Source organism: Chionomys nivalis, chromosome 3 (genome assembly GCF_950005125.1).
Source record: "Chionomys nivalis chromosome 3, mChiNiv1.1, whole genome shotgun sequence".
Taxonomy (NCBI): Eukaryota; Metazoa; Chordata; class Mammalia; order Rodentia; family Cricetidae; genus Chionomys; species Chionomys nivalis.
In genome coordinates, this window is record NC_080088.1 from 60,991,283 (window position 1) to 61,019,130 (window position 27,848).

The window sequence follows — 27,848 nt, forward strand, 5'->3', positions numbered from 1 at the left end:
GGCTTTTTAGGCAGAGCTAACAAACGCCATCGCCAAAGTCAGTTGCTCATTCAAAGAGAGCCGTGCAGGCCGACTGTGACGCTGAGCTTCGGGAATCAAGTATTTACACCCCTCAGGCAAGAGTGAGAAAGAACAGACACCTACCTGTAGCTGCTGGGAAGAACACCCCAAACACAGTGAAGAAAGACTCCCCGGGGCTGTACTCCGGCAGAGTGTTGTTCTTCAGCAGTTCTGGGGAGTATCCAATAAAGCCGTGTTCTGAAATGACATAAAGGAAGGCAATGGGGGCAGAGCGGCCAAGGACATCGCCTTGTTTACAACATGGTCTTTCCTTCCTTTTGAGACAGTGACACCCTCTGTAGCCCAGGCTGGCCTGGAACTTACTGTGTAGTCTGGGCTAGCCCCCAATTTACTGTGATTCTCCTGCCTCAGCCTCCTTGAGTTGCTGGCATTACGGGCACAAGTCACCATGTGCAGGTATTTGATATTGAACATTCAAAGGCAGGGTGTGCAGGAGAGACAGACGACAGACGGAGCCTGGAAACCTAACTTGTGTACCTGTCCCTACAGCTACACAGCTATGAAATGGCACAGAGGAGAGTGATTAGCTCGGGGGACAGCTTTTTTGTCTTTTCTTTATAGATTTCAAATGGCGACAGCATCTTTCAGTGAGGGTATATTTATGTGATTGCTTGATATAAATCCCTGCTTCAAAACCTCCCACTGGAGCCCTGGGAGCTAAAGAATAAAGTTCAGACTCCTAAAGTTGAACGTCAAAGCTTCCCATAACCTGGAAACAGTCTGCCAAGTCCCCTTCACCCCTTACCTCTCCTGTGCCTGCACTGGGGATCATGTTCCTTGCCCCACTACCCTCTCTCTGAGCATCAATATTATGCCTGGGCTTTTTGTTTGTTTGTTTGGTTGGTTGGTTGGTTGGTTGGGTGGGTGGGTGGGTGGGAGGTTCGTTGGTTGGTTTTTTGCTTTTGCTTTTTGTTTGGCATTGATCTCAGGACCTCACACATGCTAACTGGCCTATCACACATCTCTAGCCCTGGTTTTGTTTTTAATTTTGAGACGGGTCTCTCTAAGCTGTTCAAGCTGGCCCTGATCTCACTCTGCAGCCAGCACTGCAGTGCTCAGGCTACCAGCTAAGCTTTATTTCCAGCCTCAACCATAGCCCTTGTTTTAAAAATACTTAATTTTATTTATGTGGATGCATCTGTGTGTGCCCATGAGGCCAAAAGAAGGTATAGGGTCCCCTGGAGCTAGAGTTACAGGCAGTTGTGAACCACCTGATGTGGGGGCCAGGAACCGAACTCGGGTCCTCTGTGACCGCAGTACTTACTCTTAATCACCGCGCCACCTCTCCAGCCCCTCACCCACAGAGGTAGGGCATCCCCTCTGGCACACCTCTACTCTACCTGGCACACAACAGGTCCTCATCTTCTCTCAGATCTCTCGGGCCATTAACACATCTACTTCCCAGGCTTCCGCCACACTCCTCCACAAACTACTTCTTAACAAGAACATCTGACGTCTGAATTCTTCAAAGGATTTTAAATATGTCTGTGCATTGACCTTAACAGAGTTTCTCAAGGGCCTTCAATCCGTTTTGCTTCCTTTGTTAAAAGAGGTCACTTTGAACAGCATGCACGACGTAAGAGCAGGCCGTGGAATTCTGAGACACGAGTAAAACGTTCTCGGCTCAGGGACACCCAGGATATTCGGCTTTGCCTTTCAGTCTTGTCCCCTAGAAGTAGGTATCTTGTATCTATGAACTGCTGCCCCCAACCCCTGCCATCACACACCACAGTGCCCCAGAGCTTGGGGACAGACCCCTCCATGAGCCTTACCCTGCCCCATCTACTCAGAGCTTCCCCGCATAAAGGGAGTTCCCTGGTCTCCAATGGCTCCCAAGAGGCCACATGCCTCCACAGCTTCCAGGATTCATAACTTCATAGAGAAAATATTCTTCAAGAAAATAATGAAGTAGAAGCTCAGAGAGCCTTGGGGAGTCCAGTCCAGACTTTCAAATCATCGTCAATTGCTTTCTCTTGGCTGAATAGAGACTTGGTTCTGGCATATTAGATCCCAAGTACCACAGCAGGTTTCTGAATGGCTTGGCCTCCTTGCAGCTGGTCCTCCCCTCATCAACAAAAAGCAATAACAAGCTAAGTTAACTTTAGCTTAGCCGTTGGCTGACCCCACTGACTAGTCTTCCTGAGGAGAAAACCAGGCAGCCTGCTTTGGAGCTCAGCTCAGTCAGGCTGGGATGAGGCATATCTGAGCCAGGGCTGTGCACCCTGAGCAGGCCAGCCCACAGCACATAAACACCTCATTCCATGCTGTTCACATCCACAGCCTCCAAGGAGGTCTTCAGACAGAAAGAGTTTGGTCCCCTGGCCTGAGGGCTTTGCCTGGCCAGTCTGCAGGCTCAAAGGCCTTTTAGTCTCTTAGTGGTGGCAACAGGGAAGCCTTCTCTATCTCTCCTTCACAACATCTACAGGCTGAGAGAATGGGGCAGGAGGAGGCCCCAGGTGCTGTCTTCTCGGGGCAATGACATATTCACAAGCCCACATCACAGTGTCACGCTCAGAAGCATAACTAACACACAACTTCGCAGCACAGAGACCGGCATGCTCACAACCACAGGTTACATCTGCATACACACATATACCGACACACAGACACAGGCTCATACCTATACACAAGGGTATTTCACAAGCACACATTCACACTGGCCCAATCACAGATGCACAGACACTTAGACGTGCACATGAGCATGCGTGGGCACACTCATTACAACACACCCACAAGCACATGCACTGGTACACACTCACCCTGGCACACTCAAAATCCTCCTACCTTGACCCTTTGCTCTGGGTTAAGTCTAGTTGTTTGCCTTTCTCGAGGGAATAACCTTACCTCTGAAAAGAACTCTGTGAACAAAGATATTGCCAATGTTTTCCTGCAATTATGTTGGGGAAAGAGCTGGGTTTCTAACTTTGGAGACTTGCGATCCTTTAGAGGTTAGTGGAGACATTTAAAGCTAGACCCTGGGGCACAAACATATAACTCCAGCCACTCAGGAGGCTGAGACACAAGATGAAAAGTTCAAGGCCAGTCAGGGTTACAGAATGTGACTTTATCTCAAATATAAATAAATGGATAGATAGATGATAGATAGATAGATAGATAGATAGATAGATAGATAGATAGATAGATAGATAGATAATATGAACTATAGCATAGCTAGCTCAGGATTTTACTCATGCCTAGGATGCATGAGGACCACTATCAGAGCCAAACACCGCAGTGGTTAGTATTATAGAAGACTGACAAGCTGTGGTGGTTTGAAAGAAAATGGCCCCCAAAGGGAGTGGCACTATTAGGAAGTATGGCCGTGTTGGAGAAAGTGTGTCACTCTGGGAATGGACTCTGGGGTCTTTTTCTCAAGCTTCCACTCAGTGTGACAGTCAGTTGACTTCCTGTTGCCTGCAAGATGAAGCACTCTCAGCTCCAGCACCACCTCTGCCTGCACATGGCCATGTTCCTGACGTGATGATAATGGACCGAACCTCTGAAACTGTGAGCGAACCACCCAATTAAAGGCTTTCCTTTATAAGAGTTACCATGGCCATGCAATAGTAAGCCCTAAGACACATGCCACAATGGTATCTAATACCTAGCATGCTAATTTTATAAATAAATAAATAAATAAATAAATAAATAAATAAATAAATAAATAAATAAATAAGCCAGGCGGTGGTGGTGCATGCCTTTAATCCCAGCACTTGGGAGGCAAAGGCAGGGGGATTTCTGGGAGTTCAAGGCCAGTCTGTTCTACAGAGCTAGTTCCAGGACAGGCTCCAAAGCTACAGAAAAACCCTGTCTCAAAAAACCAATATACACACACACACACACACACTTCCCATGTTATAAATACTAAAAATATGTTTATACATATAAGAAATATGTATAGCCTAGTGGTGCATGCCTTTAATACCAGCACTCAGGAGGCAGAAGCAGGTGAATCTTTGAATCTGAAGCCAGCCTGGTCTATGGAGCAAGTTCTAGGACAGCCAGGACTACACAGAGAAATCCTGTTTCAAAAGCTCAATATATATGGAAGCACACCCTAACAATAACTGTGGTTGGCTATATAAATAATTATGGCAATTCTCATTCTCTCTGTTCCTCCCTCCTTCCATCTCTCCCTTCCTCCTTGAGCTCTCTCTCCCTCCTCCCCTCCCTTTTTTCCTTTGTCTATCTCTTTCCCCCACACAGATTTCATTCTGTAGCTTGGGTTGACCTGGAACTCATGATCTGCCTGTCTCAGCCTCCCCAATTCTCAGATTACCAGCACTCACCATTATACCCAACAATCCTTTTCCTTCAAAAGTTCCCCATAACATTTATTTCCAGTTTAAAAAATGAGGGTAATCTACATATTATCTTTTAGGAAGATGAATGATGGCCAGGTGAAGGCCAAGTGTCTGCAGGGACATTCCAGACTCACCACCTTCTTTCTTTTTCTCCATGTCCACTTGTCCTGCTTCCCAGAGGATTGGAGTGGTTTATGAGAAAACCAGTAACAAGCTAGAACAAATAGTATTGTAAAAGCAGGGGTCTGCCCTGCTGTGGTGGCACATGCCTTTAATCCCAGCACTCAGGAGACAAAGGCAGGCAGATCTCTGAGCTTGAGGCTAGCCTGGTCTACAGAGCAAGTTCCAGGACAGGCTTCAAAAGCTACAGAAAAACCCTGTCTCAAAAAACCAAAAAAACAAAAACAAAAAAGGGTGTCAGAGGCTCACTTTATCTCCTACATCCCCTCCCCATCTTCCAGGCCTTTGTGACTCTGGCCGGCCTGCGTCCCTCATTTCCTTTCAGGGCTCCAAGACCCAAGCCAGCTCCTTCAGAGGCTTGCCACACTGCCTTCTTCACACACAGATGCAGGCGACCCAGACTCCTCCTCAGTCCCAGAAGCTAGTGTTTCCCTCCTCTGGGAAAGACAGGCAGATCCTGTGGAGCGGTGTTGCAGGTCAGAGATACTCAGGAGACAAGGGCCAAGAGAGGTACTGCTGGGAGTGAACCCAGCGTCGGTTTCCCAATCACTGTGTTGTCTTTCTGTATTTCACCCGAGAGGGCTTTGGGATTCTGTTTTACAGGACTAGGGTGCTAGGCAAGTGTCCTAGCCTTGAGCTACAGCCCCAACCTAAGTTTGCTTCCTGCAGCCTAAATGTCATTTGCTTGCTGCAAAAGTTGGGTCCTGTCAGCTGCCGTTTCCACCCCTGAAGGGCCTGGGACGCTGACGACCTGCAGCTGCCGCTCCTGAATGCGTCTGGGCTTGACCTGAACATCTGCTTCTGTTAGCCGCGGAGTAAAAATACTCTGGGCCCCTCTGAGCTGTGTACTTTTTAGGAAGACCAAAAACAGCACAGGGCCGGGGAACAAATCGTCACAAGTCCAGGCAGGAACAGGCAGAGGGATGCATTTGAAGGTCTGTGTGTAGCAAGGCTTGACTTCTCCCCAGAATCGGGTCACTCAGGTTCCCGTGATGCTGCCAATACACTGCAGTCCTTAGGGGCCTAGTGTTAGCTCCCAGGGGCGCTCACAGAAGCTCTCCTCATCCTTTCCCAATTATCTTCAGCTCTGGTCACAAGTAGCGACAAAGAGCAGCTCTGGGTCTCCATGTTAGTTGTCGGGGCTCACAGACCTAGCCAGCCTGGCGCAGTGGCTGCTGGGAAACACCTTGTGGCACCTGCCATGTCAGTACTCACCAAACCCCCTACACACATACACACACACACACGAGAGAGAGAGAGAGAGAGAGAGAGAGAGAGAGAGAGAGAGAGAGAGAGAGCGCCCATGGTGAAATTAGTAGGGGCAGCTGAGACTTTGGTGTGGGTGTCGGGTTGTGACTGTGGACCAACTTAGAAAATAAGGTTTCTAAAAACCGCTGCGGGTGCTGGCGAGTGAACTGTGGACCATGGGCAGAGTTTCCCGCAGCACCGGCTTTCTTTAGGGCTCAGGTCCCCCACCCTGCAATCAGCAACCGGTGACCAGTGACCAAAGACCAACCAGACATCCCTTTCCTGGGAACGGACAATGGGAGCGGCTGCTCCAACCAGGAATAGAAAGAGTGGAGGAAGGGCTTGCAGAGAGGAAGGGGGGAGGCGGGCGCCCCCCCAGACGGAGGGGAGGGTGGGGCCTGGGAGATCACAGGAAAAGGAAAGGAGAGGCCACGGTTCTGGGAAAGCACAGGGACCAAAACAGCCCCGAAGGGAGGGGCAGGAGGGACCCAGGCAGGGTAAGGAAAGGCCACCAGGGCTCAGCATGCTGGGATCCTCAAAGAAGAAGGAAGTACAGTACAGCCGCGGCAGGAAGTACCATTCAAGCCTCCTGTTGCATGTTCCCCCCTCCTGAGGTCTCACACACACACACACACACACACACACACACACACACCCTCAGCTGTGGAGTTGGACTGAAATTCAGGAGGGCTCAGTACCTTCACTACCTGCCATACTCTGGGGACAGAGATCTGGGCAGATCTGAAATAGCCTTCCGGAGAAGGGTAAGGAAAGGGAGTGAACGGCCCCATCTAGCTGCACAGGAGCCAGATGCGGGGCCGCTGCCCAAGCCCAGAAAGGCGACAATGAGCAAAAGGCACTGAGACGAGGGGACCCTGCCGGCCGGGTCTTGGGGATTAGCTCCCAGAGCAGCAGATGGGAACGGGCCTCCAGGCCAGCAGGAAGGACGACCACACGGAGGCATGGCCTTGGGAGAAGTCCCCGCTGGGTTCCTCGTGCCCGGGCATGGGGTGCGAGCGTCTTTTCCAGGCGTACCGCTGCCCAAGATCTCCGAGGAGAAAATAAGGACGGTGACAAGAAGATAATTCCGGATACCCTGGTCCCGCCACAGACTCCCTGTGGGACTGCAATGAGCCCTTCCTTCTCGGGCCCTGCATTCCTAACAAGTTCCCAAGTGATGCCAAGCCCTGGCCTGCAGGCCACACTCTGAGGGGTACAGGAGAGAATCTCTTCAGAGATTCCTCCCTCTGAACGCTGCACACAGCACCCAAACATATGGCTGAATTCCTATGCCAGAAGCAAAACCCAAGCTGGCTTCCCTGTGGGCTGCTGCCCCTTCCTCCTCACCCCCCTCTCGCCCTGGTCCACAGCCCCTGCCCAGCAGCCCATCCTGAAGCCCTGCCACCAGGAACCAGGAACCAGCAGAGGCAACCAGCATTGACAAAGCAGCTACAGTCAGTCTCTGCCCCTGGCCTTGTGTGCTTTTTATTTCCCACTGTTTTGAATTAGCAGTGACATTGGAGGCTTTCATGAGTGCAGATAATGAGAGATGAAAGATAGGGGAAGAGAGAAGGGAACTACCATCTGGTTGACGGAGCCATTTAAAAAAAAAATCTGTATTTAAAAAACAACTCGGCCGGGCGGTGGTGGCGCACGCCTTTAATCCCAGCACTTGGGAGGCAGAGGCAGGCGGATCTCTGTGAGTTCGAGGCCAGCCTGGTCTACAAGAGCTAGTTCCAGGACAGGCACCAAAGCTACAGAGAAACCCTGTCTCGAAAAACCAAAAAAAAACTCCATACACTATATTTTAATCATATTCTTTCCCCTCTCCTAATTCATCCCCATCTCTCTACACAACCACCGTCATGCTCTCTCTCTCTCTCTCTCTCTAAAACACAAAAAGAAAATAGGAAAAACAAATCAAACCACAAAATCAAAACAGACAAACTAGAGAAAGTAAATCAATAAGACAAAAAAGATAGCAAAACAAAATAAAAAGTACACGGACATACACCAAAACCACAGAAACTGTTTTGTGTTGGCCAACAACTCCTGGGCATGGGGTCTGCCCTGGAATATGTTTGACATATCCAGCGAAACAATGGGTTTGTCCTTTACCAGAAGACACCAATTACAAATAGCTTCTTGGTTGGGGGGGGGGGGAGGGACACACCTCACGCCCACTTCCCCTTCTCAGTACAAAGTTCTGTCAGGTGTGAGCCTGGGCAGGTCTTGTACGTAACCATATCTGACACTGCTAAAATGTCTGAGAACCTGAGGTCATAGGTCATGACCCCTGGGGAAAACATACTGCTATTATTCTGTTAAAGAAACAGCAATAAGGGCTGGGAGATGGCTCAGCGGTTAAGAGCATTGCCTGCTCTTCCAAAGGTCCTGAGTTCAATTCCCAGCAACCACATGGTGGCTCACAACCATCTGTAATGAGGTCTGACACACAGACAGAACATTCTATACGTAATAAATAAATAAATATTTTTAAAATATTTTTTAAAAATTTTTAAAAAAGAAACAGCAATAAATGACATATTGATATATATAATATATATATTAAATATATGATATAAAATCTTATCATTATAATAATTTATAATTATATAAGCTTATATTATATATTATAAGTATATATTATGTGTGATCTAGTCTATGGTAAGTAAATACATAATGTACTATTATTATTCATTGATATCCAGTGCATTGCTCTTCTTGCAGCAGATGGGTACTAACAAATAGAGCCACAACTGGACAGTGTTCAGAGAGCGGGAGGCTCTGAAACACTCAGTTCTAAATGGGCTATCTTGAGCAAATGCCCCCCACCCCCAAGACTCAGAGGTCTCTGAGGAAAGGATAGGAGAAGTTTGGGAGAGCCAGGGGTGGTGCAGAACTCCAGGAAATCGGGGTTTCCAGACATGACAGACTGATACATGTGAGCCTGCAGAGACCGAGCCACCCTAACAACTAAGGACACCAGAGTGCACAGGGAAAGCAGGGACTTTAGAAGACACGAGAGTCAAAAGCTACCGCCAAGTCTCAATGGGAGGGGGTTCCCCACTCGGCACAATTAAAGATGTCCAATAAAAGTGTATTGAAACAGAACTAATGTTAAACAGGGAGGTGCTTGCCTGCAATCTCAAACTGAGGCGGGTGGATGAAGAGTTTGAGGCTGCTCTGGGCCTCAGAGCAAGAGATTGTCTCAAAAAACCCCGCAAAGAATAGAACATAGCGGGGGGTGTACAGCTCATGGCCTGCAGAGAAGGAAGGGGAAATATGACACGCTTAGCAGGGGCCCTCTAGGAATTAGCTGCTCTCTGGCCTCAGCCCTGGTAACTTTGGTCTTTCAAGGAGAGGCTGGGAAGAGGAGTGAACCAGGTCTCCAGGCCCGAGCCCCCACCCAGAGAGAAAACACACAGAGCGGGCAGGGCATTCAACAGGAGCCAGAATGGAAATGTGAAATGGGGCAGGGACTGTGGGGTCCACCCAGACTGCTCAGGGAAGGCAGCCTGGAGGCCTGGAGCCTCCTCTGGCCCTGGGGAAGGCCTCCACCCTGAGCAGGACTGGCTGCCAGGAAACAGCAAGAAAGTGAGACACACAGTTACATACACACACCCCACACACAGTTACACCCTCCCACACACACAGTTACCCCCCCCCCCACCCACACACACCGTCATCCAAGGGGATGAAGGGCCTGAGGAAGGAAAGGTGCCAGGGTAGTCACTCTGCTTTGGTAGGGGAGTCACTAAGAGTCTAGGGACTGGACTCTGGCCACCTCTGTGTTCTAAAAGAGCAGCCTGGTCCTCTCGGAGCCAAGCATTCTCCCTTGAGGAAGGGAAGGTGAACATTTCCTATTGCAAGATGGTTCTAACAGCCAACAAGCTGCTCCATCTGTGATCATGGCCTCTACTTTAAAAAGTACTTGGGGCTGGAGAGATGGCTTAGCAGCTAAGAGCACTGCTGGCTGCTCTTCCAGAGGACCAGGGCTCAGTTCTCAACAACTCCCTGGCAGCTCACGATCATCAGTAACTCCAGTCCTAGGGGATCCCTCATGCTCTTCTGGCCTCTGCGGCCTCCAGGAATGCATTTGGTACATAATTATACACGCAAGAGAAACACCTATACACACAAATTTTTCTATTTTGTTTTTATATGTATGTGTATATCTGTCTGTCTGTATGCAAACGTGTGTTCAGTTGCCTGTGGAGGCCAGAGGAGCCTGTGGAGTTGAAGCTGCAGGTGGTTCGTGGGTGCTGGGAACTAAAACCTTACACTCGGCAAACACTCTCAACCTCTGAGCCACTTCTCTAGCTCCATTCGAGGAGTTCAAGGCCAAGCTAGTCTACAGAATGAGTTCCAGGACAGCCAGGCGATACACAGATAAACCCTGTCTTGAAAAACCAAAACAACAGCAATAATACTAACCATAAATACATTTTTAAAAAATTGTTTTTAATGCACTGAGCTTTTCCCTTACCATGGTCTTGGAGTCTGTAAGTTGAAATGAGAAAAGATTTCACCCACAGAGGATAGCCAGAAAGGGGGTGTCAAATGCCAGGAATGGGGACTGAGTTAGACTTGGGCCCCAAGGGACAAGCAGTATCTTGAGGTGAGGACAGCAATGGGGCAGACAAGGTTGTGCCAGGCGCTGCCCTATGGAGTGCTTTCCTCAAGCTAGGCAGTTCAGCTACCAGCACCCTGGTGCGTTTTCTCAGGTAAAATGGGAGTCACAGAGACAGGGATCCCCGGGCAGATTCTAAGTCTGTGCTGTCCTTGCACAGCCTGCAACACCCCCAGTGATGCAGGGAGCTGTGCAAGGGAGCCCCTCACTCTAGGGTCAAATGGGGCCCTACACAGGAGACTGTGGCCCCAGAACCCTCTCACCCCACCCCAGATCTGGCCTGTGTAACTCTCAGCATAAAGGAGCCCCTGAAAAAGGAAAATTTGGCCTCTTATCTCCTGGGGGGAAAGGAATGCGCTCTCCTGCCAGGTCAAGGGGCTGTTTGACAGGAAGTCTCCACCCTAGCTGTGGGCTCCTCCCAGGCACCACTCACTCCTTCTGGCTGTCCCTGCCTCTGGCATTCATTTCCCAGGTTTAAACTTCTGACCTGACATCCCCACCAGAATTCTAAGCCAGTTCAACCCTTCTGCAGTTAGCTATCCATCCACAGTTCCACGCTGATGGGGACTCTGACTCAGAAGTCCATCCCTGCCCCACTCCTCTGCCAGTATGTCAGGAGGCTAGGTGGCCTTGCAGAGTGCAGGACCATCGCCACTCAGAGCTACACACCTGCCCAGAACCATGCTAACACTCTGAAACACGCAGTTCTCCTGCCCCGCAGATCTCCGACCCAATTCCACCCAGGAAACAAAGCTGCTCAGACTCCCATGGCCTAGGCTGAGGTGTATATCAGAGGTAGAGTATGTGCTTAATGCACACGAGACCCTGGGCTCTGATGGAGGAAGGTCATTGGTTAAAAATAAAGAAACTGCTTGGTCCTCATAGGTTAGAACATAGGTGGGTGGACTAGACAGAACAGAATGCTGGGAGGAAGAGGAAGCATGCTCCCCTCTCCCGGGCAGATGCAGGGCAGCTCCTCTCAGAGGCAGACATGATGAAGCAAGCCACCAGGTCAGACATGCTGAATCTTTCCCGGTAAGACTGGTGCTACACAGATTATTAGAGATGGGTTGATAGGGATATGAGAATTAGCCAGTAAGGGCTAGAGCTAATGGGCCAAGCAGTGTTTAAAAGAATACAGCTTGTGTGTTATTATTTCGGGTAAAGCTAGCTGGGCGGCAGGGAGCCGGGCTGTGGGAACACAGCCCGCAGCTCCCACAACAGGGCTCCGATCCCAGCATCACAGAGAACAAACCACAGCAACAACAAAGAATCCCAATCTGCGGATTGCAACCCCCTTGGTAAACCTCTCTCTTCAAATATTTATGTTAAGATTTATAACAGTAGCAAAACTACAGTTATGAAGTAGCAATAAGAATAATTTTATGGTTGGGGGGGCCACCTCAACATGAAGAACTATACTAAAGGGTCTCAGGAAGGTTGGGAACCACTGGCCAAGATGAAGACTCAGCATCACAGAGCCTGAGAATATCGCAGGAGGCTTTAACCTGAAACTCATTTTACAGATGGAGGTGTTGAGACCCAGGAAAAGAGACTCCTATACCAAAGGTTGGCACTTGTCGGGTAAGTGCAGGACCCAAGGAGTCTACACACCTGTCCTCACAGGCCCCGTGGCAGCAATCATGTATGTTGTTATTGTGTGGCTACTTGCCTAATTTTCTGTTAAGACTATGTACCAGGTAGCTATTTTCCTAGGATGGCTCTAGTGCCTAGCCCTACGGGACACACAAAAATATAAAATATTCTTAATAATAACATTGGCAACAAGCCAAGTGTCCATCAACAGATGAAAGCATAAGCAAAATGTGGCATACTTGGGCAGTGGAATATTATTCAGTCATAGAAAGGAATGAACCACAGGCTAGAAAGACAGCATAGTAGGTAAAGTACTTGCCTTGCAAACATGAGGACCTGAACTCAACATCCCAGGACCCACATGTAAGAAGTCAGAGGGCCAAAGAAATAACCCAGAGATCAGGAAAACTTGTTCCATAATCAGGAAGACAGGAAGTCAGATCCCATCATGTAAGAAGTTGGTATCCTTCAGATGCCTACAGCCTGGCTGAGAAAACAGAAGTAGCAGGTTTAGGGAGAGACTCTGCCTCAAAGGAGAAGGCAGAGAGTGAGAGAGAGGAGAGGACGCTTGATGCCCTCTTCTAGCCTCTGCACATGCTACCTGCACACGTGTGAGCACACACATTAACTAATCAGTTAATTAAGGAAGCAAATGTCTTATTTTATGTGTATGGTGTTTGGCCTGCACATGTGTCTGGGTACTAGGTGTGTGCCTCGTGCCAGAAGAGGCCAGAAGCGGGCATCAGATCTCCTGGAACTGAAGTTACAGATGTTTGCAGGTGCTGAGAACCAAACCCAGGTCCTACACAAGAGCAGCCAAGGCTTTTAACCACTGAGTCATCTCTCTGGCCCCCTAATCAAGTGTTCCTAAAAGCTGGGTGTGGTTAACACATGCTTATAATCCTAACACTGAGGAGACAGAGACAAGGAAATGAAAACCCTGGCCAGTCTGTCTTACCCACTTGGTGAGTTCCAGGCCATTGAGAGATCCTATCTCAAAAGCAAGGTGAACAGTACCTGAGGGACAACACCCTAGATTAGCCTCTGGTCTATGCATGCACATACTCATGGATGGATAGACATGGATGTATGTGCGCGTGCGCACATACACACACACACACACACACACACACACCATACACAAGAGGAATGAAACTGAAACAGTGGACACGATACAAAATAGGTGGACTTTAAAAACACCAAGAAAAAAGACAAATATCATGAGTCCATCCACATGAACTATTCAACCAGACTAGACCAATTCAGAGACACACGCAGCAGAAGGGATGCTCTCTGGGGCCCAGGGATTTGGTGTCTACTTGGGGTGGCAGAACCTTTGGGGGTTCCTGCTATATATAAGGTGACTGTACTCACTCCACTGAACAGCATAAAAATGGTTTAAATGTCAACTCGCACCTTAGAGATATTTTATTACAATAAAAAAGAACCCATTTCTTTGCATACAGCCCTTGGGATCACAGCCTGCAGCCTTGATTTAGGTCCAGCTCCTGCCTGCTTTACCCATGTAGACACAGCGAGCGGAGGGCACTTTGTGGTCCAGGCCTATGGGAAATCAGCTATAAAGACAGCTATGGCCTCCCAGACATGGCTATTCTCCCAGCAGGGCCAGCTGGAGCCCAGCAGGGAAAAGATCAGTGCAAGGCTCACTGTGATCCAGCTGCCAGAAACAGATGTGGGCAAAGCCCTGTGTGTTCATGAGTTTAAGTGGCAGTCTGGGAACCCTTTGCTGACGTCAGCCTGGAAACCATGGTGTAGCAGTAGTGGAGGTGAAAGGGTTGGCAACAGAAGCAGAGATTTGGGTATCTCAAGGCCAGCTGTTCCCAGCTCACGTTTAACACCTTGCTGCAGTCCGGGGGTCCCCTACCCCAGTTGCATTTAGTCCGCATGTTCCCACTTCCAAGACTCGCATGGTCACCAGGACTTGTAGTCTGCGAGCAACATTTGATCGGGGTCTCCATGAGCCAGAGCTAGCCCTGGGGGAGTATGCTATTGACCTGGACAGCCCTGTGACACTGGCAGCATGCTGGCTCTGAAGCTTCATGCTGCTCTCATGTCCGTCCCCACAGGGGCTGGCGGGGCTCACTGGTCTCGGCACCCACAGTCTTCAGAGGCTGAGAGGAAGCAGGCAGAGGTATACCTGTCTGTTCTGATTTCCTCTGCAAGCCTTCCCCTGCCTTTGCTGCAAGGGCTCGAGCAGAGCTGGGCTCTGTCTAGAGCATCTCCTATCAGAAGAGGCGGCCTCAAGGTCAGCGACAAGTTCCTTTCTCCTGCAGCGATTCCAATGCTCAAAGTGGACGTTATCGTTGGGGTGTGGTACCTGGAGTGTTTTAATGGGGAAGGAAGTGTTCTGATGACAGATGGCATAAAGGAACACAGGGGACTGAGGGTCTCGTCTAGCTGGCCTGGATTAAAGTGTCCAGGAGCCTGCCTCACAGTACAGAGCCTAGTCCCGGAAGCAGTCAGACCTGAGTGCTATTTAAGGTGACTTTGTTCCTTCCTCACCCCTGGCTTGCAGCACAAGAATCTCCATTTTCCTAAGGTCTCTAGACCCTGAGACCCGAGAAGCGCTGTCTTGGCACAGGCCAGTGACTTCTAGGATAAGCATTGACAGTGACAATAATTCTCCGTGGAGCACCTGCTTCATGCCAGGCGCCACAGCAGGCCTCATACAGACAGTACCCTGTTCCATTCTTCGACAGTCTGGCAAGGCAGGCATTCTTGTCTGTTTTCAGATGTGAGGAGACCAGGACAAAGGCTGGTAGAGTCTGTACAGCAAGTTTCAGCCACGCTGGGATTTGTTTTGCGGGGTCTAACTTTAAAAGCAGGGCTCTGGCAACTACAGTAACTGCTACAACCTTTCCCACTGGGCCGGTGACAACAGCCTCTTACCGACTCACTGTAGGGCCCAGAAATTCGCTTGTGGACATGTTCTCCAGAAAGGTGTTCCAGAGGCTACCTAGGCCTGGCCTGCTGGGGTTGGGCTAAGCCTGAAGCAGATGCCTTTTCAGAACTTGTCCACCAGGAGGCGCTTGCATGCGCACCTGCAGAGTGCGTGGGAGTCCAGGGCTGGAGTGACCTGGGAGCTGGAGAGAGCAGACCTGGGGACCCCAGCACTGTACACCAGAGCGAGGACACAGCGAAGAAAGCAGGGCGAGAACCATTCTAATCCCCTTATTAGTGTCTAACTTGTAAATTTATGATGCCAACCCTCTGAGGAAGCATAGTTCTGCCAGCTCTACCTGGCGAGCCTCCACAGGCTCCGAATCTCCAGCCAACCTTGGATGGGTGTTCTGCACCAGCCACTTACAGCGAGTGCCCGTTCCCAACCAAATGTGAGTGATCTAAGGTGTGATTGGCAGGCCCACCATCATGGTGCCTCCCACGCAGTCGGAGTTCCCAAATTGCCATGATTTGCCCTCCCACGGCCACAGGACAGTACTCTGCAGCTCCTCAATGCCACAGGCCCCCTAACTCTGCCCCGTCCTGAGAAGAGCGCAAGCCAGATGAGCATTGAGTGGGTGGGCGTTACCGTCACAGTGAACCCGCCCACCCCTCGGAGTTCCACCCTCTAATTCCTTGAAACTCCCAGCTTTTTGGAGCTCAGTGATGTTAAAGAAACCTCCCAAGCCAGTGATTTCATACACCAGGCATCCATCTCCAGAGCTCCAGCCCTGTCTCCTACCCACAGAGCTGGATCCCACACAAGCGCAGGAACCGGGTAGCACTGACTCTCGCTTGTTCAGTGGCATCGATAGGCGCCATGGCCTCTTCTGCATGTGGTTTCTTTCTCTGCCCTTCAGGGTGAATGCCATCAAATGGGAACAGTCCAGGGGAGACGTTTCACCCGGAGGGTGGGGTAGGGGGCTGGTGGGGGAGGTAGCATTCTGGTCAGTCCCTCTTTATCAGAATCAAACTCTAGACAAACGGGAGGAGTGAGACATTCATGCTTATAGTACTACCCCCCCCACCCGCCGCCCATTCTGCCCACAGGAAACCCCCTAACAGGGGCCAGACCCATAAAGCAGGAATTTGGGGCACCTAAAGCCCAGTTTCTCTCCCTCAACCAGGGAAATAGTAAAAGTCCAACAGAGTCTTAAAAACAAGAATTGCCCACATAAAATGATATTCCACAGGTGGAACAGACTGAGCAGACAATTTGCCTCTGACTCGCTCAAGTTAACAAGGAGGATACCGTGAGGGTGGGAGGAAGGGCAGTGAGATGTGGGCAGAGAAAACCAGAACAAGAGAACAAGAGAGGGAGAAATAAAGAGAGACACAGAGAAGCAGGAGGAAGCATAGGGGAGTTAACCCCGAGGAACGTGTGGATGGGGCAGCCGGTCAGAAATCCCCACCAGCCCCAGGCCTTTGCTTATCACTTTCCCATGTTTCTAAAATTCCTGTGTTCCGATTCTCAATCTTTCTCCCTTTAGAGCTAAGGACGGCTTTGGGAAGCTGGTGGGAGTTCTGGACTCTCTCCCAGAAAAATATTCTTATTCACTTACAAGGCTTCTCGAAATTTCAGGGCCTTCTGGACTCCATATTAGGAACTAAGAACCCCAGGCTCATTGGGAAGCTCCTAATACCCCAAATAAAAATGTTTATATTAAACTAAATTAGATTAAACGGGGGGGGGAGGGGGTAGAGGCCAAGAGTGCTGGAATGTCGGCACTTGGGAGGCTGGAGCAGGAGGATCTCTGTAAATTCAAAGCTGCTCTGGTCTACAGAGCAAGTTTCAAGGCTCCCAGCCCCCTGAAAAGGGAGGTGGGATGTGGCTTCAGTGATAACACTAGTTACTAAGAGCACTAGGGACCCAAGGACTTGTCCCTAGGGAAGGCTCTGCCAGGTGGATGAGAAGCCCCAGGGCCAGGCGTGTGCACAGACAGCTATCACACAGTAAAAGGCCTGCCTGCCTCCGACACAGACAGCTCTACATGCCTGTACAGACCCTGGATTCGCCCTTTACAGAGCCATGGGACTGTAAATAACAATTGTTCCAAAATCTGATCATGCCTAAGAATCGCCGGTGTATTTGTTTAAAATGAAGAGTGCAACCCAAATTTTGAGTCTAGTCCTGTGAGCTTTCAGGTGATGTCCTTGAAGGAAATCCTAAGCCTTGGGAAGCTGAGCTTCTGGGCTGCTATTAGCTGTTTGGCGCAGTACATGTTGGGGCAGGACTAGGTGTGTGTGCAAGGATGCTACAAGACTAGCTTCAGATCATGCATCAATAAAGTTCCCCTTACAGTGCAAAAGGTGAAACCCTACAGGGTCCTTTAAGGCAATGCTTCCCAGGTCTGTCTCTGCACACACGAAGCACAACGGCACAGGTGTGAAAATGCCATAAAGAACCTGTTACTTTGTATGCTCACAAGAGATAAAAGTTAAAAAGTCACCAGAAATATTTCTCATAATCCAGATTCCTAGATCACAGGCTCTTAGGGGATACACGCAGATGCAAACACACACACACACACACACACACACACACATCTAGTGATTCTGACACTGAGGCAAGTTTCAGGACTTGGTGGCTTACACCTATAAACCCAGCACTTGGGAGGCTGAGGCATGACTGCAATTTTGAGGCCAGCCTGTGCTACATAACAAGTAGAAGACCAGCTTGGGCTACAAAATGAGATCTAGTATTTAAAAAAAAAAAAAAGCAGGCCGGGTGGTGGTGGCACACAGCTTTAATCCCAGCACTTCAGAGGCAGGCAGATCTCTGTGAATTCAAGGCTAGCCTGATCTACAGAGCAAGTTCCAGGACAGGCTCCAAACCTACACATAAAAACCCTGCCTCGAAAAACAAAAACAACAACAAAAAGGCACGATATGGGTGTGGGAATAGCCTTATTTTGTTATGGTACCAGGCCTATTATAAGAATGCTTTAAAGGGGCTGGAGAGATGGCTCAGAGGTTAAGAGCATTGCCTGCTCTTCCAAAGGTCCTGAGTTCAATTCCCAGCAACCACATGGTGGCTCACAACCATCTGTAATGGGGTCTGGTGCCCTCTTCTGGCTTTCAGGCATACACACAGACAGAATATTGTATACATAATAAATAAATAAATTAATTAAAAAAAAAGAATGCTTTAAATTCTTCAACAAGAATCAGTAGACATTGCTAGATTGTCTGTCGGTCTGTCTGTTTGCTATCTTCTGTGGCACTGGGATGATGTGGGACTCCCCTCTAGATGCTGTGACTATGTTTTATTACTATTGGTTAATAAAGAAGCTGCTTTGGCCTATGGCATGGCAGAATATAGTAAGGCAGGAAATTCAAGGAGAGATAGAGGAAGAAAGAAAGCAAAGTCAGGGAGACAACCATGTAGCTATCAAAACAGAAAGACACCAGAACCTTACCAGTAAGCCACAGCCTTGTGGCAATACACAAATTAATAGAAAATTGGTTAATTTAAGATATAAGAGCTAGTTAGGAATACGCCTGAGCCATTGGCCAGTGTTGTAACTAATATAGTTTCCGGGTGATTATTTGGGTCTGGGTGGCTGTGAAGTGAACACGCAGTTTTTGTTTACCCTGGGGTTGGAAGCCTAGGCTTCTGGCACACCAGCACATGTTCTACCCTTGAGCAGTGTCTTCTTTCTCTTCTCAGAAGAGACTGAGTGGAGAAGGTAGAGACAGTGGCCCCTTGGCTCTCTGCCCCTCCCTTGCCCTGGAATGCTAGACCAACATGATGAGCTATCCCTGACCGTGCAGTGATATGGAGTGCTGGACCAACATGATCTACCTCTCACCATGCAGTGACATGGAACTGGCTGGGAGGCATGGGTAAACTGTGAAGAAACCTATGAAAAGTGAAGAGCCGCTCAGTCCAGAGCACATGAGAAGATGCCTTCTGATCTCTTAGAACAGGAACATCCACACGGCAAAGATACCACAACCAGCCCAAACCTGTTCACACTGGATTCAGTACCTAACTATGGGACAAGGTCCAAGAAACACACTAGAGAGGCAGCCTGGTTTCTGACTGCTGGACAGTAACAAGAAAACTCCAGCACAGAACACTGATCCTCCACCTGAGAGGCCATCCGCGGTAACATCTGTCTAGAATCTTCTCTTAGCCAAAGCACTTAACTGTCCTATTTCCTTAAAATGAGTATGATTGTCTTTCCCCCACCTACTATATGAGGCTGCCTGTTTGTTCCCAGCTGCTCAGCCCTGATATAACCACACAGAAATCATGTTATTCGCAATACTGTTTAGACAATAGCTTAAGTATATTTCTGGCTAACTCATATCTTAAATTAACCCATCTCCATAAATCTGTGTATCACCACAAGGCTGTGGCTTACCAGGCAAAGTTTTGGTGTCTGTCTCCAGAGGGGCTACATGGTTTCTCCTAACTCTGCCTTCCTTCTCCCAGCATTCAGTTTAGTTTTCCCTGCCTAGCTCTACTCTTTTGCCCTATCACAGGCCAAGAAAATTTATTAGTCAATGGTATTCACAGATCCAGAGGGGAATCCCACATCACCCACCCATAACCTCAGGGCTAGGAATTGAACTGGGGACCCTTTTGAGCATCCCTGGCCGAGTATCTTTAACATTCTGATTCTCTGAAATTTGAATGTTTTATAGGGAACACACTTTGTATGCTAGGTTTTTCCCACCTGAAATTTTCTGAGTGTATTAAACTGACAGCGGTCTAGACTTGAGGAAATAAAGTCTATCACATCCATTAATCTCTGGAAACTCTGTGAGGGGGTGCTCTTACTTTCTGTTTCCCAGATTCAGAAGCTGCTGTGCAGACAGGTGATTTCCCCAAGGTCACAGAGTGAGGAAATAGCATAGCCCGGACTGAGGTCTAAGTCCTGCTGCTTCCTCCCTGATGTTGCGTGGGTAGATTTGCTCATAGCTCAGGGACTTGAGCTGTGTGGGCTGATTGCTCTGTGAAGTCACTTCCACTCTGAGTCTCTGCAGCTTCCCAAGTAGGAATTGGGGCGAAGAGACACATGCTTGGCGGGCTTATCTGGACGCCAATGTCTGTTGTGGTTATAACTACTGTCTCCTCGTTACTTTAGGAATTGGAGCATATGCAAGAGTATTCCTCATATAACAGTCATCTAGGCTTACAATGCTCACTCAGACAGCAAGGAGATTTACTGCCTGAATTTATTCTTCTATTTGCTTTGAATAGTCTTAATTTCTTGCAATTGACTCGCCTTGGGAAATCTAGCATTTGGGTTTCTCGTAGTTTTAAGATGATCCAGTGGGGGTCTAACAGGGGAAACCAGGTATATTGTGGCACATCTATAAAACCAATACTCAGGAGGCTAAGACAGAGGGGCATGTGTGTGGAACCAGACTGGGCTATACAGTGAGATCTCCCACCCCCGACCTAATTCACTTTATTTTTCTTGTATAAAAACCCTAATATGATAGCCACAGCTGGAACTTGGGTCCTTCCTGAACTGAGACTCTGGTGTAGGTTTTCACGAGATGGTCAATAAATTCCTGGTAAGGAGACTTGGTGAACACAGTCTCTTTCCAGAGGTTGGGGGTCAGCTAGCTATAGGTTTTGGAGATGACATCAAAGGTGGCCTTGGCAAAGTTGCCCAGGGTAGCAGTGCAGCCCCTGGCTAATATGTAGCAATCATCAACACTGGCCATCATCAGAAACATCTTGGGCATAGGAGCAGAGACTATGCCAGTGCCTCTGGGGGCAGAGATGAGCCACGGTGGCTGTCACGGAGCAGTGTGGGGCTTGCCAATCTTGTTCCCATAGAAGCCCCTCCATGCAGGGACAATGGAAAGTTCCTCCAAGATGATGGCCCCTCGGAAGGCAGTGGTTACATCCTTACAGCACTTAACACCAAGACCAACATGACCATTGTAGTCCCCATTAGCAACAAAGACCTTGAACCTGGTCCGTTGGCACTGGCATGACCTTAAGACCCTCATCCTTTAGGGATGCACCCGGGGGGGGGGGGGATCAGTAATCTCAGATTCCTTGATGGGCCAGGAGAACAGGTAGATCTCTTCTAGGGATTGATCAGACATTGCTTGCTTACACAGGATGACACTCTGTGTGTGTGTGTGTGTGTGAGAGAGAGAGAGAGAGAGAGAGAGAGAGAGAGAGAGAGAGAGAGAGAGAGAGAGAGAGAGAGAGAGGAAGGAGGAGGAAGGAAGGAAGGAAGGAAGGAAGGAAGGAAGGAAGGAAGGAAGGAAGGAAGGAAGGAAGGAAGGAAGGAAAAGAGAATGAGAGAGGAAAGGGAAGGAAAGGGAATTAGACTCAGCCTGGGCTTCATAACAAGATCCTGTTTTCAAGAGTCACCTCCCACCCCTCCTCCTTATAAATAGAAATATGCACTATTTACTGTTTCAAAGAATAATCTTATCTGGGCCATTTGGAAAGCAATGTCTGGCCAGGGCCCTGTGGGATTCTGATGTGCCAACTGAGGTAGACAAATACCTGAGGGCCTACTAGAAATGAATTTGAAAACATTAGGAGTGGGGGAACGGTACACACATGTGCACACCATTCATACAGAATATTTAAGTGATGCAATTTCTGAGAGAAATGGGAGCTTTCCCTTACCCTCTCTAACTCTGTGGAGGAGGCTGATGTTTGGGCTGAAGCCTTCTGAGACAGGCATTATTTTCTCATGCAAAGCATGGCCATGTTCACGGATAATCCAGGCTCCGGGCCAGGCAGAGACCCACCCCAGCTGTTCATTTAAGCTGCTGATCTAGTCTGTACGCAAGCTGTAACATTGGAGACAAGGGAACCCACAGGCTGTGTGATGGGAGAAAGATGTCTATGTGAAGCCCTAAAACCACGAGGCACCCAGGAAACCCTGCCAAGGAATTCTGCTCAGAGTAAGCAGGCACGGCCACGGCACCACAGGTAGAGCTGGCCAGAGTTCTCGGGGAAGAGAGATGCTCAAGTCTGGCTGCTTTTTTTCTCGACCGCATAGAAGGGACCCATCCACAAGTGACTGTGGCTGGAAAGGTTTTCAGGATTGGGGATTACGTGTGTGCCTACCCACAACGAGTCACGTGGAGAAAAACAGCTATTCATAACAGGATCTTGTAACCTTTGAAAAGTTATTACTTTAAGTCATAAACTAACAAGAGGAAAGTCAGTTAAGGTTCCCAGGCTAAAATAAACTTTGTTGCCGGTGTTTGCAGGTGTGTCTGCTCCTGACAGTGGCAGTGGCCAAATACGGAAATAGGGCATGGTACACGTCTTTAATCCCAGCACTCCAGAGACAGAGGCAGGTGGATCTCTGTGAGCTCGAGGCCAGTCTGATCTACAGAGCAAGTTCCAGGACAGCCAGGCTACACAGAGAAACCCTGTCTCGAAAAATCCAAGATAAATAAAGAAAAGAAAAAAATCGAAAACAACAACAATGAAAACCCAAAGTGGGAAATAGGCTGGGGAGGGAGGAGATGGGAAAACGGTGTTTAGAAACAAGAGAAAGATGAAAAAAAAAATGCTTCCAAAATGTTCCAGGTCTGTCTCCTGCAGCCCCACAGTCCCAGCTGTGACTTCTCTAGCCTGCCTTAGGACAGTCCCTCTGAGTCTTAAACCACCCCACCGTGCCCGCCATAGGTTTCCAAAGAGCGACTCCTGTGTGCCGTCTTCGGCAGCACATATACTAAAATTGTAACGAGACAGAGAAGATGAGCGTGGCCCTGCACAAAGAGTGACTCCCAATTCAACCACTGACCTTCTGTTCAGTTTACGATTTTTTTTCTTTTCCTTGGTTTGCTTTTCTATCCAGAAAGACCCAGAAAAATGCCAGAGAGCAGAGATACATCCCGGAGCCTCTGCTGTGCCAAAAGCTGTCCGAGACTTCTAGACGCTACAGGCCAGCTTTAACTTTGAACAGAACATGAACTATGTCAACACAGTTACGTTTTCAAGGACGGAGAAGAGCCTGTGATGAGACGACTTTTGTACTTCATATTTTTAAACTAAACATGCAGGCTGGTGTTGGCTTTTGCCACCCAACCTGAAAACCTGAGTTCAGTCCCTAGATGGGATTGAATCCTGCACGGTGGGAAGAGGAAACTAACTCCCATCGGTTGGTTGTCCTCGTTCCTCCATGTACCCTGTGATACACACATACCTCCGCACACAGAGAGAAGTAAATGTAAAAACAATTTAAATAAAATAAGCCTGCAATTATTGCAATTTATCTTTAGTATTTAATGAATACAAACATGAAAGACAGTCACGAGACTAATTATCCTGTATTTCTCCGAGTGGCAGAATTCTGGGTGACTTTTCCCCTCCATTTGCTTTCATCTTTCGGACTCTCTAAGAGGAGCTTGTATTTGCTTTGAGGAAAAAAAACTTGGTTTCATTTTTTCACGTTGGCCAGTTCTGTCTACACAGGCTGAACCCTGACCTGTCCATACTGCCCCACAGGATCAAGGTCTTTGATGCGCTCCACGCTTGCCATGTCTTTTGAGGACACAGGCCATGAGAATTTGCTCCTAGTTCAACATCTCCCTATGCCCTACGGACACACTCTCAGCTCACAGAGATGGGCACACAGAGCCCAGTTCCTGGGGAGCCTGCTGCTGGCCTGTCCTGACAGATCCCCCTTTGGGAGCGAGGCACGGGAGGACAGCAGGTGACAGCCGTGGCTGTGAGCGGAAGAAATGCTAACCTTTTGTGGTTGCTTTGCTTATTTATTTTTTTGTTTTTGTTTCTACATCCTGACCACCGCAAATGCAAACTTTCAGGACTTGCCTTCCTTCTTCTCCAGCAGTCCAGCAGGAGAAAACACTCCTCTTTCTTCTACACCATCATCTCAAATGACTTCCAGAAGCCTCAGAAACCTCTTATTTACAGAGTTTTTATTAAAAGATTTCCACAAATGGCCCCCAGAATGAGGACATAACCCACATGGTGGTGACTGTCCTGAACAGGAGACTTTAGAGTTTGTCAGAGAAGAGAGAGCACATGTGCATGGTCCAAAAAGAGCTAACATCACTCACGCCCCTACACATGCACCGCACCACACACACACACACACACACACAACTCTGGAAGTCCGGAAGTCTCTTAGCTGCCGCATCAAGAAACAGGGTAACTCTCCTTAAGCCAGTGCTCTTCCATCTAGCTAGCCCTCGGTCACTCCCCATCCTACACAGGGTGTAAGCACCACATAGCTAATTTTGCACTTCTGGAATTTTCCACGCACTTTCTCACTTCTGAGTCTTCACTCACACTGTCCCCTTGCCCTAGGGTTACCCTCCCCAGCTCGCTCTCAGGTGAAGTCCTGTGAAACCTCTAAGGTTCTCTTAGATCTTGATAGTCTCAGGTCAAGGTCATTGCACACTGCTCCTAGAACACAGAGATTTTCCTTTAAAACAGCAGGGTGAATTGGCTGTCTAGTTAGAGGAGAGACTGGGCCTTATTCTTGTATCTTAAAATACCAAGCAATGCCAAGCGGTGGTGGCGCACGCCTTTACTCCGAGCACTCGGGAGGCAGAGGCAGGCAGATCTCTGTGAGTTTGAGGCCAGCCTGGTCTACAGAGTGAGTTCAGGATAGGCTTCAAAACTACAGAGAAACCCTGTCTCAAAACACTGAAAAAAAAATTACCAAGCATTGTATTTGCACATAGTAGAACTCAAGCAAAAGCATTTTGGTCAACTGATCAAGTAGAGGAAAAAGAAATAAATAGAGGTAGGTTGGGAGACACTGGAGACAGGGACAAATGGGACCAAGGAAGGACAAGAAGAAATAAAGGATCCCAGGAAAGAATATCAGTTAGACAAGCCTTAAAATGTACCATGACAAAATATTTTTTAGGAAAAAAATGCATTTTCCTATTTAAGCTTCAATGTTCATTTTGTTCCCCTTTTGGAGGGATGGTTGGGATATTTTGAGAAAGGATCTCATGGTGTAGGCTAAGCTGACCCCAAACTCTGACCTGCTTCAGGACCCCCGGCGTTGGGGCTGCAGGCATGCACAACCATACCTGGCCCTAGGTTTTCCCTACCAAGGAGACCCTTTCTCTGCTCATTCTCAGCCCCAGGGAGCCTGATTGTAATTATAAGTGCAGTCAGTGATTGTGGGATGCTCTCAGTTTCCAGGTATTGTAATCAAGAAGTCGCTGTTTTCCCCAGAGCAATGCCCGCCTGACACTCATTTCTCTATCTATAGCTTACAAATCCCCTACAGTGTGTGCGGCCAGGGCACTCACAGTCAGCTTGGAAGTTGTTCTTAATGCTAATTCACACCTCCTGGCAGCCTGGACTAAAGGCCAGCCCAGAAAGCTGCCCCTCTGTGGATAGCAAGGGTTCTTTAATGTTTATTTTGATGATGTGTGAAATCACACTCCAGCAACCAACCAAGAGAACGGACTATGGTTCTTCTACACTGTTATCCCAAATGGCTTCTAGAAGGTGCTGAAACCTTTTATTTATAGTTTTATTCAGGTTTTCACAAATACCCCCTTCCCCCAGGACCAGTATAACCCACATAATAGCGAACATAAGACTTTGGGCTTTGCTGGAGAAGGGAGATGTCTCCAGAAAGACGAGCCAATATGCACCACCCCCAGATGGGAAAATGACACTTTATAAAGGCAAGAAGTAAATGAAATTATGTATCTTTAAAATGTGGTCAGTCTTCCATATAAAATAATTAACACAGAATTTCTGAGTCCAGAAAGCAGATTAAATGCACATGCAGAATTTTATTTCCTCTCTAACTTGAATTAATATGCAGCAGAGGTTTTTTGTTTGTGGCTTTTTTTTTTTTTTTTTTTTTCCGAGACAGGTTTCTCTGTGGTTTTGGAGCCTGTCCTGGAACTAGCTCTTGTAGACCAGGCTGGTCTCGAACTCACAGAGATCCGCGTGCCTCTGCCTCCCAAGTGCTGGGATTAAAGGCGTGCGCCACCACCGCCCGGCTGTTTGTGGCTTTTTTTTAAAGGATATAAATCTGTAAGATTTATATAAGACAGCAACAATATTTTGGAAGCTAAAGAGTAGATGTGTGGGTGTTGGTGCTAACCGAAGGTCAGGTTAGCCAAGGAGGAAGCTGAGAGCCAGGCATCCTTCACCGGAGACAATGTGCACAGACCTTGGGACTGACAGCACCTGACAGACTCTGTGTGGATGTTTGAGAGGTGTCAGGTTAGAATAAAAAAGACCTGAAGAAGATAGCATAGCACTGTTACCAGGTAACTGGTACAGCCCAACAGAAGAACCACAAGTCTAGAGGCTGATCTCTGGAGAGGGAGGGCCTTTTCGCTGTACCGTGAAAGTAGAAGCCACCCAGCCTTTCTCCTCAACGCAGATCCCATAGCAAGGTATCGTGGGTAAGAGCTTAGGTTGAGTCTCATCTGACCTTGTGATTGGGCAAATATTTACTGCTCACTGCCTCTATTTTCCCATCTACAAAATGGGACTACCAAAACACACACTTACTGTGTAATAATTAAACAGGTACAAATAAAGCAAAAAATTAATAATGCCTGGCCTATGTAGTGTTTGATAAAGGACAGCTACTGTCATCATCGCTGCAGATAAGTGATGGTCACACTGGAGCCTTTTTTTCTAAGCTTTTTCCATCCCAAGGGTCTGACTATGCTCGGTCCTTGTGCAGAAGGTGTCTGATGGCCTGAACACACAGTTGTGAGCGATGACTCCCTGGAAACACAGGTGCTCACACACCCACAGAACGAGGAGCTGGGAGAAGTGGGTTCCGATGGCAGCCGTGAGACCCAGCAAATGCCACCCCCCCCCCGTGCCCAGGTCCTCATTCAAGGCCCAGATGCAGTGGGCACATGGTGGTGTGCCCTTAGATCCCACGGGACAGTGGCTCTGGACCTTCCTAACGCCGTGTCCCTTTAAAACAGTTCCTCACCTTGTGGTGACCCCCAAACCAGAAAATTATTTTCGTTGCTACTTCATAACTGTAATTTTGCTACTGTTAGTAATGTCTGTTTTCCAATGGTCTTAGACAACCCCTGTGAAAAAGTCGTCTGACTCCCCAGAGGGATCACGACCCACAGGTTGAGAGCCACTGTCACAGAACTGTGCCAAGGAAAGAGGTCAGTCACAGGGTATAGCGTCTACTCCAAACACAACACTTCATCTAAGTCTAACTCCAGGGTGAGTGCTGGCCGCCTTGTGTTTCCCATCTCCCTGTCTAGGCAGGACCCATAACAATGTTATCACTTTTTAAAACATATGCCTGAACTCGCTCCTATTCCAGACAATTGGCAGGTGCCCAGTTAATAGATTATTTCACCAGACAGCTGAATGCGCTGGCCATTGGTCAAGAATGAGATCACCGCAATCCTATGTGCTATAACTGGAGGAGCCTGATGAGAAACAACTGGCTATTGGTTAACAAATGGCAAATTATATCCCATCACCCCACACTTGCCTCACCCGGTATCTGGTCCCGGGCAAAGGAAGACCTGTTTAAGTTGGGTTGGTTTTACTCTTTGGCCCCTCAGGTTGGTGTGTGAACTGCCTGTTCATGTCATAGATCCTCAAATCCCCAGCCAGACTCCGGCTGATCTAGGGGAGTGTCTGGCCAACATCCCAGATCCCTGGCCTTCCTCTCAGACCCAAGCAGTTGGAAAGAAGAAATAAGGAGACCCCCCTGTCCTAGCTGTCTAGCTCCTGGTTTAATTTACTTACATGTGGATATGGGTAACATGACACCTGTGTACTAAAAGGGAAGGAAAGAGGGAGGAGGAGGGGGAGGGAGGAGGGAGAGATACCATTGTTGTTGTTACCGAGGCTGTAACGTAGATATCGTGCTGTGACCTGGGGAAGGTAAGATGTGCGGTCT

General features: G+C 48.5%; 1 protein-coding gene and 1 non-coding gene across 2 annotated transcripts in view; one reads left to right on the forward strand and one right to left on the reverse strand.

Moving 5' to 3' along the window:
* The window catches only part of Slc12a8 (solute carrier family 12 member 8), a 155,717-nt gene that overhangs the window by 80,263 nt on the left and 47,606 nt on the right, over window positions 1-27,848 (reverse strand). The window contains exon 5 of the mRNA XM_057765372.1: window positions 145-258. Within this exon, the coding sequence (XP_057621355.1) occupies window positions 145-258 (114 nt within the window). The remainder of the gene's footprint in view (window positions 1-144; window positions 259-27,848) is intronic.
* LOC130872285 (U6 spliceosomal RNA) lies at window positions 22,656-22,760 on the forward strand. The gene has a single exon (XR_009056898.1). It is a non-coding gene; the product is annotated as a U6 spliceosomal RNA (small nuclear RNA).